This window comes from Clytia hemisphaerica, unplaced genomic scaffold, assembly GCF_902728285.1.
Source record: "Clytia hemisphaerica strain Z4C2 unplaced genomic scaffold, Clytia hemisphaerica genome assembly, whole genome shotgun sequence".
Taxonomy (NCBI): Eukaryota; Metazoa; Cnidaria; class Hydrozoa; order Leptothecata; family Clytiidae; genus Clytia; species Clytia hemisphaerica.
In genome coordinates, this window is record NW_027103721.1 from 1,210,421 (window position 1) to 1,222,850 (window position 12,430).

Sequence of the window (12,430 nt, forward strand, 5' to 3'; positions counted from 1 at the left end):
CAGACAGCTCAAAACCGGCGCATATGCAATGCAACCAACATTGAAACCTTTTTAAATAATGTTAGACGAAGTTTAATCATCAAACAACAATATTGGATTTTGTTGCGCTTGTTGATATAAAATAATTCGAAACAGTGTAACAAAAATGCCACACGTTTTTATTTGAAACTTTGTGACGTCGCAGTACTTTTTATGAAATTGACGTCAGAACTTTTTTCGTTTACAAACGCCATGAGGGAGATCTTCGAAGAAGAAGAGACCGATGCACTTCTTCTTGTTGACGCCAGGAATGCATTCAATTTAATCAATCGAAAGGTCCTTCTTCACAATATACCGTATCTTTGTCCCGTCTTGGCAACATATGTTTCGAACTGTTACAAAGCTCCTTCGCGCTTATTTGTACAGGGAGGACTAGAAATCTCATCAACTGAAGGAACCACGCAAGGCGACCCAATGTCAATGCCATCGTACGCCATTGGTATATTACCACTTATGGATGCTATCAACAACAACGAGTCGGTGCAGCAGGTAGCCTTTGCTGACGATTTGGGTGGTGCAGGTAAACTCGATCGCGTCCGAGATTGGTGGGAAAAAGTCGTTTCTTTTGGTCCATCCTTTGGCTACTACCCGGAGCCTTCGAAATCGTGGCTCATCGTCAAAGAAAGCAAGCTTGAGAAGGCCCGTGAAACTTTTGAAGGTACCGACATCAAACTGACAACCTCTGGACGAAAATACCTTGGTGGCTTCATTGGAAGAGCAGAAGGAAAAGATGAATACGTGAACGGGCTTGTCCAACAGTGGTGCTCTCAGCTAAAAGTACTGTGTGATATTGCCAAGTCCGAACCGCAATCCGCCCACGTAGCTTTCATCGCTGGCTTCAAGCACAAACTCACATACCACATCCGAACAATCCCTGATATGCACCAATACCTTGCACCTTTCGACCTTATCCTCGACACGATATTCATTCCAGCTATCACCGATGGTCACCATTGCTCCGCCGATGAGCGCCTTTTACTATCACTGCCACCAAGAAAAGGCGGTTTTTCAATCCCTATCTTTACCACGTGGTCAATAACAGAATTCTCCAGCTCACAGAAAGTAACTTCCAACCTGTCCAGCCGAATAAAGAACCAAAACGCAAGCAACGTCGACATACCTGACGACGCTAAAGTCAAGAGAGAAATCACCAAGTCGAAGGAAGATCGAGAAAACGATACGTTGAATGTACTTAGGGAGAGGATGAGCGTTGAGCAGCGAAAAGCAAACGAACTCGCTTCTTGCAAAGGTGCTTCAAGCTGGTTGACGATCATACCGGTTGAAAGCGAAGGTTTCTGTCTGAACAAAAGAGAATATGTTGATGCCCTTTGCTTGAGGTACAGATGGACACCGAAATACCTTCCGATCAATTGTGCATGTGGCCTTCGATTCGATGTCGACCATGCCCTTTCGTGTCCGAAAGGAGGTTTCATCCACCAACGCCATGACGAGATGAGAAACCTCTTGGCCAACCTCCTTTCACAAGTACACACTGACGTCTCCATCGAACCTCACCTACAACCTCTAACTGGAGAATCACTACCAAACAGCTCCAACAAAACAGACGAAGCCCGACTTGACGTGTCAGCCAGAAGTTTTTGGCAAAGGGGACAACTTGCATTCTTTGACGTAAGGATCACAAATCCATTCGCAAAAAGTCACCTTAACCAGAAACTTCAAAACACATTCCGATCGAACGAACAAGAGAAAAAGCGGAAGTACAACAACCGAATCATCACAGTCGAGCATGGTTCGTTCAGCCCGTTCGTTATGTCTCCGTACGGAGGACAAGGAAGAGAAACGGAAATGATCATCACGACCCTTGCAAAGAAGCTCTCAGACAAAAAAGACATTGAATTTGGTATCATGTTGAATTGGTTGAGAACTAAGCTCTCATATTGCTTGCTACGATCAGCTATCCTATGCTTACGTGGATCGAGAACTGTTAGGAAATTGAACATTGATATGAATGAGATTGAAATTCATGAATCTACTAGGAGAAATTTTTAGTCAATCTCTCTTATTATTCGTCGATTTTGAGATTTTTTTTTTTTTTAAGACTTTTGCATTCTCGTTAACCGCCCGGCGTGACCGCAAGGTTATGCCACTATCCTTATGATGTGGATTTGTGATACTTGATTTGTTTGCCTCTTATTATTCGTTTTTAACTAATTTAGTCTTATAATATTTATATTTATTCTAATGTTTATCTCTTGGTTTACAAATAGCTTTATTCTATAAAATTTACAAATAATAAAAAAAAATTTACAAATAGCAGTGTAGAGTCTTCTCTAATCCGAGTTTTCTACGCTTGTCAAACTTAGCGCGAGACTTTTTGTATCGAAGGTGGATAGGTTTTCCAGCCGCGGCGTTCAAATTTTAGAAACCTTAACATATGTTACTGGGCTAGCGTTACAGACATTTTTCATAAACTCATTTAGTATAGTAAGATAAGTATTTACTTTGTATAAGGTGACATCTCATAAGTCAGCTCAAAGTCAACTCCTTTCCTTTACATACATGTCCTCTCTCTATTAATGTAAATCAAAACTCATCCTGACAAGCAGAATGATCTCTAAAAAATCTACGAATATATAGCAAATGATATTCTCTAGGGTCATTATGTATAAAACTGCGTAACAATAGAAAAGCTACAATTATAATTTCACGGGAATTACGTCATTCCCCAAGTTGATCAATGAAATAAACCAATTAAGAATTTATTGGGAGCTGAGTTGCGTAACACTCCCCTCCTTGAAAGGACATATCTTTCAACAATATGGCATCCAATCAAGCAACCTCAGCCAAACAATCCATGTTTAAAGTGTCAGTTCTACGTTAACACAAGGTTCACCATTACCCTCAAAGTGCATAAACGTTTATCAATCGGAGAGTTCCAACGGAGCCAGCTTTCGTATTGGCCGAACATACGTCCCGTCCTTGGTGCGAATCTCGACCGTTCTGGTTCTACCGTCGTCGCTCGTCACAAGTAGTTCGATCCTCGCTGACTGCCACGTGCCTCTCGTCATTAGTTGCTCGTCCGAATAAAGCACAAGCTGCCCCATCTTCAGCTTGTCATGTACGTCCGTAGTCCATTTGTTCCTCGTCGTAAGTGTTGTTAGGTACTCCCTCTGCCAACGTCCCCAGAATTGGTTTGTGATCGCTTGTACTTGTCTTCAACGTTTCCTGAATGTCATCTCCTTTTCGTAAATGACACAAGGTTGAAGGTTGTTGCTCGCTCGTCCAATCAGAAAATGACTTTGTGTAAGAGGTTCAAGATCGTTAACATCGTCACTAAGGTTTGTAAGACGACGACTGGTAGCAAGAGCTTCGACTTCGGTGAATACAGTAATCGGAGTAAAATCGCTTACCGATTGGTCCGCAAGTATCACTTTAAGGCTCGTCTTCACACTCCGAACTAATCTTTCCCACGCTCCACCCATGTAGGGTGCGTTTGGAGGATTGAACTTCCAGGTGATTGACCTCCTCCTCATTGACTGATCAATCTTCATTTGATCCATTCGCTCAAGCTCTCGTTTGAGCTCGTTGGTGGTGCCTTGAAAGTTTGTCCCGCAATCGGAAAGAATGAAATCTGGGTTGCATCTACGATTTATGAACCTTTCAAGTACATTGATGAAATCGTCCGTGCTCAATGACGGTGCAACTTCAAGGTGAACTGCCCTTGTCGTCAAGCAGGTGAAGATACATCCCCATCGTTTGATGCGACTTCCCAGGATCTTGACTTCAATTGGACCAAAAAAGTCGACCCCCGTCTGGAAAAATGGTGGCGTTGACGTCTTGATTCTATCGATTGGTAGGTCAGCCATCTTAACTTCCATTTGTTATGATTTGTGTCGTTGACAAGTAACGCACTGACGAGTCACAGCATTGACGATTGATTTTCCTTTAGTTATCCAGAATTCCTGCCTCAAGAGGGATAGGAGGTACTGTTTCCCTGGGTGCTGATTGATTTCGTGATAGTGACGCACGGGAAGCTTCACAGCTGGATTTATCCCAGGAAGGATGATTTGATGTTTCGATGCAAACGGGAGTGTGCTATTCTTCAATCTTCCACCGACCCTGAGAATACCTTCATTATCTAGGAAAGGGTCGAGCCTCACAAGTGGACCCCTTTTATTCTTTGCAAAGTGGCTTGTTTTTGTTACGGATGCTTCTTGGAGTTCATCCTTCGTCTTTGTTGGTGTTGGGGAAGCTGCATGACAGCCTTCCTTGGGTGCTTCCTTCATCTCTGCTGTTTTTGGTGAGGCTGGGTGGCAGACTTCGTCGAGCACTTCCTTCGACTCTGTTGTTGTTGTGGTTGAAGAAGCTACCTTGTAGTTTTCTTGAAATATCTCTTGCTGGATTAGTTTCATAACTTCGTTCCGTCCTCGTCTCTCTTCGTCTGTTGTTAAGCTTCTCTCTTGCTGGGGTTTCTTATCCAGCTCCTTTGCAGGGGTCAATGTGTCTTGGGATGCTTCTCCTTGTGCTTTCTTCTTGAGTTGAAGTCGAATTATCCAGGCAATTGTCCTGGTCAACCTCGTCCACTTTGAAAATCGTGTGAGTTTTGATGTTTAGATTCATTGTCTCCCTTCTGATTTCCTCATCATCTGGGTCGATATCAGGGATCGTTGTCTCTCCCCAAGATTCTTCTGGCCTGTAGAGGATCTCTGGTCCCTTGAACCAGATGGGATCTGATGTCAACCGGTGAATATTTGTTTCTCTTGTTCCCAAGTCAGATGGGTTTTGCTTCCCTTGGATGTGGTGCCACTGATCGGGTTCTGACTTCTCTCTTATTTCGAAGACCCTGTTGCTTACGAAAACATTTGAAATATACTGGAGGTTAAGGATGGAATCCGTCCAAAAGTGGATGGCACTGAAAGTCATCTCAGCTTCATCAACGATTGTTTGATGCAAACGTACAGCCATCACTGCACCTTGGAGCTCAAGCCTTGGCAAGGTAATCTTCTTAAGTGGGGCAACACGAGACTTCGTCATCAGTAAGTTACACGTCACTCCTCCTCCTCGATTGACTCTCACGTCAAGCCGAGAAAGCCTTTTCGGAACCATGACAGAAAGTGTGGAGTCGAAGCTTGTAACCATTGATGTCGAGAGAGCGAGTTACCTCGATAGTACCGATCTGCCGCAGTTCCTCGAGCCATCGATTCCACTCCTTTGCGAGATTATCATCGATTGGATCATCCCAGGATTACTTTGCTCTCCAGAGTTCTTGTAGTATCAATCTTGCCTTCAAGGTGAATGGCGTTAGTAGGCCCAAAGGGTCGTAGACGGTTGAGGTTGTCTTTAGTATCCCTCTTTTGGTGTTATTAGCAGAAGGTTCGACCGAATGGAAGTAGAAACAATCTTTGGTCAGGTTCCAGCGGACGCCAAGAGCACGTGAGACCGCTGGCTTATCGTCGATCTTAAGCGAGGTGATGTTTTCCTTTGCCCTTCTTTCTTCAGGGATATTCTTCAGGAACTCGACTGAGTTGCTATTGAACTTCGTAACTCTGAAGCCTCTATTGTCTAGAAGCCGGATCAGGGGAGAAATGTTTTGTTTGTCTCTTCTGTTGTTTGTACTGACTTCAATAGATCGTCGACGTAAAACGATTTAAGCACCGTCTCTATCACTCTATCTGAGAAATCTTGTTGTTGATCGAGAGCGGCTCTTCTCAAGGCATAGGCGGAGCAGCAAGTGGAATCAGTTGCTCCAAAGATATAAACTAACATCTTGTAGTGTTCAGGTGGTGATTTTGAGCTAGGATCATCCCTCCAAAGGAAGCGAACATCATCTGTATCTTCCTCGTTTAAGTAGACTCTGTGGAACATGGCTTCGATGTCAGCCGTGAAAGCGACCTTATATCTTCGGAATCGCAAAAGAATACCTATCAAACGGTTTAGGAGGTCCGGACCTGTGAACAGACTCTTATTGAGGCTGGTACCCGCAACTTCTGCCGCAGCATTAAAGACGGTTCGTATCTTTCCCGGTTTATGAGTTTCAATAACGCCATGATGTGGGAGATACCATGTTCTGTCCGTGTGTTCCTCTACTTCGGAAACGTCGAATCTTCGGGCATAGCCTTCTCTAGGTAACTTGTGATGTTGTTCTGGTACATTCTGAAGAAATCAGAGTCATTTCTCAGGCGTTTGGACAAACTATTGAGGTGTCGTTAAGCTTGTACATAGCTGTTCGGAAGTGTGACCGATCTCTTCCATAACATTGGAACTACGTAATGACCATCCTTTACAACAGTCTCTTCATCCAATCTCTCTATGGCTTGACGGTCTTGGATCGACAATGGTCTAGTTTCTTGTATCTTGGTGCCGAAAGATTCTGCTTCCCAGAAGTCTCTCACAAGTCTGTCGAGTGAATCTTCCACATCTATTTGAAGATGTGCTGTCAAAACCCTTTTGGTTTTGGCTCCTCCCTTGTCGTCGCTTGTCTTTGAGTGGCAAACCGTGACCTCCAAACTTCACTTCAGATGATATTAGAGCCTTTGGAACATCAGCTCCGATCAACATCTCCACTTGGCCTGACGTCACATTTGCTATGTTCAGTCCTTTGATATACTGCCATTTTCTGCTCTCTGCTATGTCATTTGGTATTGCTTGGCTTGGCATGCGGAACTTCGAATCTTCGATGGAATGGACGCTCTCCACTTCTGCTCTGAACCCTTTGTCCTCCGAAGATATTGATATACTCAGAGTCTTGACCCTGATGCCTTCGTGATCCTTTATAGTACTGATCTTGATCGTCTCCATACGTCTCCTGAGCCCCAACTTGTTACAAAGACTCTTTTTGATCAGCGTACACTGGTTGCCACTATCTAAGAGAGCATATGTGGTGACCCATTGTCGATGCTTGTTCAGTATCATCACAGGAACGATCTGGAGAAAAAGTTTCCCCTCTGAATGGGAGTCCGGAGGCTGCCCCTGCTCTCTGACTTCTTCCTTTGAAGCTTGGTCTGGGTCTGTGTGAACCTGAGACTGCGTTTGTTCTCCATTCCCTCTCTTCGGAACTTGGTCTGAGTTCTTGGACAAGGCTTTGTGGAGCCAAGTGTGATGTCTTCTGTCGCAATCGGGCGCAGAACAATTCCTTCTTACCATGCAATCCCTAACACCATGTCCTTTCTGTAGACAGTTGAAGCACAAGAGTTTCGACTTGACTGTCTCGAGTTTCCCTTACGGCGATTTCCTTTTGAATTCCTCACATTGGTATATCTTGTGGTTCTCGCCACAGGGCGATCAGACAATTTTCCTCTCATCATCTCTATTGTTCCCTCCAACATGGCCATTGAACTTTGACTTCTTAGGTGAAGGCAAGTATGGGTCTTTGGCTGCCATGATTCTGTCTTGAAGCCATTTTTCGACATGACATAGATTTGGCTCCTCCTTCTTTCTTATCCTGAAAGAATGCTTCGCCCATTTAAGCAAGTAACGACCAGGAAGGCGCCGGAGCGTTTGACGTAACACCAAAGTACTGTGGATGTCTGCAATGTAGCTCATCTTCTTCAGTGTATTGACACATTCTGACAGCGAATAGTAAAAGTCGCTCATAGTCTCTGTGTCGTCAGATAGTTGGGAACCGTTTGTCACCTTCTTGATGGTTGCTTGTGCAACTATGGAGGGATTGCCAAACATACTCGAGTGACTTAGGGCAAGTCTCAAAAACCTAACAGTTTACCCTAAGTTTTCGCTACCAATAGCAGCCAGATTCAGAGATCCACTTAGGGCTCTAAAGTACCTCTATACCTTGAAGTTTATGAACCAGGTTGTTACGTAATTAAATATCACCCCAAAAATCTATAATTAAAGGAATTGTAATCATGACATCATATTTTGATGGAATTTTGTGACGTCATGAATCGTATAAACGCTATAATATTGAACAGTCAGGAACTATTGCAAATTAGGTTATGATGACCAAACTAGGATGTTCGCCTAATTAGGCCAGAATTTATATCCTAGTTAGGATATTAATGGCTTAATTTGGATATATGAAATATTCAAACCTAAATATCTTGAGAACAAGTAAAATCCGCGTCAATCTTACTACATGGACTTGTTACTTGTACTAAGAAGAGTATTTAAAGCGAAAAACTTTTCTCTTTTTAGAGCGGAGTGAAAAGATGTGATTATCTTATTAAAATTAATCTAATTTGGCCATGATAGCCAAATTAAGCCGATTTAAGTTCTACATGCAGCGCGCCATTTTTTGTCTGAAAAAATGAAAAATCTTAGTATCATAATATATTGTTGTTATCGTGGGCTTTAAGTATAGTTTTTTTGTTTTGCTGATCTTAAAGATATTTTATTAAGATATTAAGTTTACACTTGATAGATTGATTAAATATTTAAATTGAGGAAGGTCTTTTTTACGTTTTTTTATATATTATAGCTGACAAGGTTGTTTATAAAATCTAAAAGTGTGCAAAACAAGTTTATTATGAAGATAACAAATAGATAGATAAAACATGTTTCTAAAGCAAAGTTCGGATTACGTTTGTTTACATTAACCTTGAAATAATTTCGACTGCACTGCTGTATATATGTAAACATAATTTTGCTGAAACAGCATAATATTTAAAAACTGAATATTTTCTCAGTCCGCTCAAATTTTACGCAAAAAACATTCGGAACTTATTCAAATAAATAAGAATTTGACATTTTAAGCTAAATATTGAAGCGGATTTTGAAATCCAAGTAAAAAATTAGAATTTTGTTCCTTCCAGCATAATTAGATAATTAGGCTACAATTTCTGGCTTAATTAAGCCATCGTATCCAGGTTAGGCCAGAATCGGTGAACATAGCCTAATTTGCAATAGTTCCTGACTGTGTAATATTAAAAATACATCTCTAATCTTTCCCAAATTTGAACCAAAGATGCATCTAACTGAAATGTAACTTTTTGAAAAAATAATTTGAAAAGATTGTATTTTTCGATTTTTTGCATTTTTTGCTGACGTCATCAAAATTTTCCAAAAATTTTTCATTGAAAAGTTCGGCACCATTAAGATGCATCTTTGGTCCACATTTGACAAAAATTCGACATGTACTTAAAGAGTTAGAGCTAATTTACGATTTATGACGTCATAATTTGATGACGTCACAATTCACACTTTCTTTAATAATTAATTTTTAGGTTGATATTTAAAAATTACGTAACAACCAGGTCCTGAAACCTTATGGTATAGGTCATCTAAATATCCATAAGTAAATCCCTGAGAATGGGTGCTATTGGTCGCGGATTCGGGATTTGTGATTTTTAAAAATCTAGACACGCCCTAACTCACCCGAGTATATTTGAGTCTTTGGAGTGAGTCGATGTACCCTTGTGAATCGTTAGGGTAACCTCCTACCGCCCTGAGAGTTCCCCAGTGAGATGTTGTACAAGGTAAGTTCTCTTCTGAAAGCTGTCAAGGTAGGGTTGACGATGCACCATGTCGTAGAAACTCGAGATGAAGGTCACCCACTGGTCTGCACTGCCATCAAACTGTGGTATGATCTGAGTAGGCAGTCTTTGTTGTATTAACATTTGTATCTGGATATCACAGCTTTGGGACAATGGTTGGACGCTCAAGTTCTCGAGGTTCAGCCCATCTATCCATGAATCGATGGATCTCTTCCCTTCTTGGATAAGTGATTGCCGAACTGATCCCCGATTATCGTTCGTCTGACAACGCTCATCTCGATGTCTTTCGTTGGTTTGGTTGACCCGAGATCGATTGGACTTATTGATTGTGGCTGGGAAAGGAGTAGCATCTGGGTTGAGTCTATCCTTGGGAGGGTACTTATCAATAATATAAGTACTTTGTAGGAAACGATTAGGAAGGGGGTCCTTCCATTCCTGAGGGCTCCTTTTGAACTTTACTTCTCTTGATGTTGACTCAAGATAACGGATTTGCCTCCTCGTCCTGTCATATGGTTGATATCTTGTTCCTTCAGACACGTCTGCTGCTTCGGCTACGACTAATCTTTTGGACGTATCGTCCGGATTTGTTACTTCGTGTTCTCCGGATACATGAAGTTTAGTTTCGGTATTTTGAAGTCGTGTTAGGTTCACTTCAAGTAAAATTCCCTTTCCAGGTTCCGGGATCGGTTTTCAGTGTTATTGGAGTGGGCCGGATCAATATATAATTTCGAGAATGCTTCAATGACACTATTGTTGTCTGCTTCTGATCCTTCGGGCTTTTCTGCATCCTCATAAAATTGAATACTTTGTCTCCAAGATTCGATTCTCGCCTTTTGAGTTTCAGCAGAACATAGTGATGAATAAGGAGTATCATTTTCTCTGTCTACGAAGTATTGCTCAATGTTCGCCAAAGAGTCGTTCACCCTTATGGATAGGTCATTTATCCATCGGTCATTAAATTCCGGGTGTCCTTCGGTCAAGAGTAGCATGAAGTCCTCATGTCTTTCGATAGCGGTCAGTTTCTCTTGCTGCAAGGTGTCTTTCAGAAATCGCAGCTTTGTTCGACTTCCGCGCGACGCGACATGGGTTTATATTTCTTGAATCATTTTCCCGATGGAATATTTTTCCCGTTTCTCTTGCGTTTCGCTTGGGAGATTTGACGCTCGATACTAGACGCCATAATGGTAGATATGAGGATATTCTTGACGATATTCTAATATTTCTCGGTAACAGTTTGGATGTGTTCAGTATGATTTGATAGGGGATCTGTGCAACCCATGCGTATGTTTGATAGGTAAACGTTGTATCAAGTGTATTGGTGTGATCTGCGATCAGGTGTGATTTTTAGTATGTCGATGTTTGTTAAGGCCCCTGGGCGGTGATGCACATGCAGGGGTGTATGTGGGTGGCGGGCGACAATAGTTGGAGTATTTGCGGAATAGGAGGAGCGGGTGTGAATGAGGACGGCGTTTGCAGCGGGCGGGAGGGTGGTTTAAGACAATTATTCAAACTTATCAGAGGTGGAAACCAGGCCAAATAGCGGTCGGTTAGCTCCGTGCGGTTCAGGTCAGACAGTTCAAACGGTCAGACGTTACGATGTTATTCAAGCTGGTCAGAAGCGGAAGCCAGGCCAAATAGCGGTCGGATAGCTCCGTCCGGATCAGGTCAAACGCTTCAAATGGTTATGGTCAGACGTTAAGAGCCAGACAGGACAGAGACTCGGTTTATCAACAGACGGGTCAAACGTTTTCACAGAACAGAAACCAGGTCCCAGTATTCAATGAAACCACACCAGAGTTTCCCGTGCCACTCCTTCTTCACCGAACTCCAGTCCTCTGTAAAGAACAATTCTGTGTTGCTTTAGTGCCCTTCTTGATGTCCTCCTCTTCTTTTGAGTTCTTGACAGGAAAAGTAACCACAACCATAAATTAAAAAAAACAATTACTTCTTCTTCAATTTCTTCTTCTTTAAAATGCTTCTGATGAGTTATTGTTAAGTGGACTTCGTCCTAGGAGGTCAGTGAGTTATGGCAGTGTTGCTCGAATCCCTCAGATCCTTGGTTAGAAAAAGCTATACCTGTTTACTTTTTTCTTGCCAGATTCAACAAGCCATCAACCAACAAAATTAATTGACATGAAAAAATTCACACGACCTTCCCACTAGACACTTCTAAATTATCTGCCCTTATGAAGATGTTCCGAAATTAACCAATTGGGTTTACAATCAGAATTCCTCTGGGAGTTAGCGAGTCGGAAAATGTAAAGTTACGTAATATGTAATACATAATTTTTCCGGGGGTCAAACGTATAAATAAAATTGAAATGGTTTGTTTTTTTACTTCATTATATATTTAAGTTTCCATTATCAAAATTCTAGAAATGCTAGTTTGTAGACCATATTAGAAAATGGTTATATATTTCGCAAAATAAACACTTACAAAAGCTATTACTTACTATTTTTACCCCCGCTTTTTAAACAGCGTCTTCTGTGGGCGTGATATCAGGCGAAGACAAAACGCCCTCATCGTAAGATTCTCAGGTCGTCTTATTGTTTGTTCCTTTTGTCGAGTCTGTTGGTTCTATTGTTCATGCTAAATCCATACACGATGACGTCAATGTTTGGCGGCATACCTGAAAATAAAAACAAGAAGATTATCATATTATTTTTGCATGAATTACACTACCTTATACGTCATTATAAAATTATACAAAACGAAAGCGAATCTAGGCCGCCCGCCTAGAGCGTGGGCGCTAAATTTTTTTGAAACCAGTGCTAGCTACCGTGAAAAGCACACGTCAAAATCATATATTGACGCTGTGCCGACGAATCGAGATTCTATTCATCGTGCAATCAACGAAGACAAAAGTAACCATGACGACCATCCAAGATCTTGGATGAAGTTCAAAGTTGATATTTTTATTCCCGTCGTTGAAAACACAACAAAAAAATATCATCAATGCTTTTTCAAAAGAGTCAGTGAT

The 12,430-nt window shown here is 41.7% G+C and overlaps 2 protein-coding genes across 2 annotated transcripts; one reads left to right on the forward strand and one right to left on the reverse strand.

Annotated features, from left to right (window-relative positions):
* The first annotated feature begins 231 nt into the window (after positions 1-231).
* Positions 232-2,049, forward strand: LOC136804416 (uncharacterized). The gene has a single exon (XM_067061128.1). It carries the CDS (start codon positions 232-234, stop codon positions 2,047-2,049), a length of 1,818 nt encoding a protein of 605 aa, XP_066917229.1.
* A 1,166-nt stretch (positions 2,050-3,215) lies between these two features.
* Positions 3,216-3,866, reverse strand: LOC136804417 (uncharacterized). The gene has a single exon (XM_067061129.1). The coding sequence runs from the start codon at positions 3,864-3,866 to the stop codon at positions 3,216-3,218; it is 651 nt and encodes a 216-aa protein (XP_066917230.1).
* Positions 3,867-12,430: the final 8,564 nt, after the last annotated feature.

What these genes read in the sequence shown, in the direction of transcription:
- LOC136804416 (XM_067061128.1), top strand. Translation starts at nt 232, where the DNA reads ATGAGGGAGATCTTCGAAGAAGAAGAGACCGATGCACTTCTTCTTGTT.
- LOC136804417 (XM_067061129.1), bottom strand. Translation starts at nt 3,866, where the DNA reads ATGGCTGACCTACCAATCGATAGAATCAAGACGTCAACGCCACCATTT.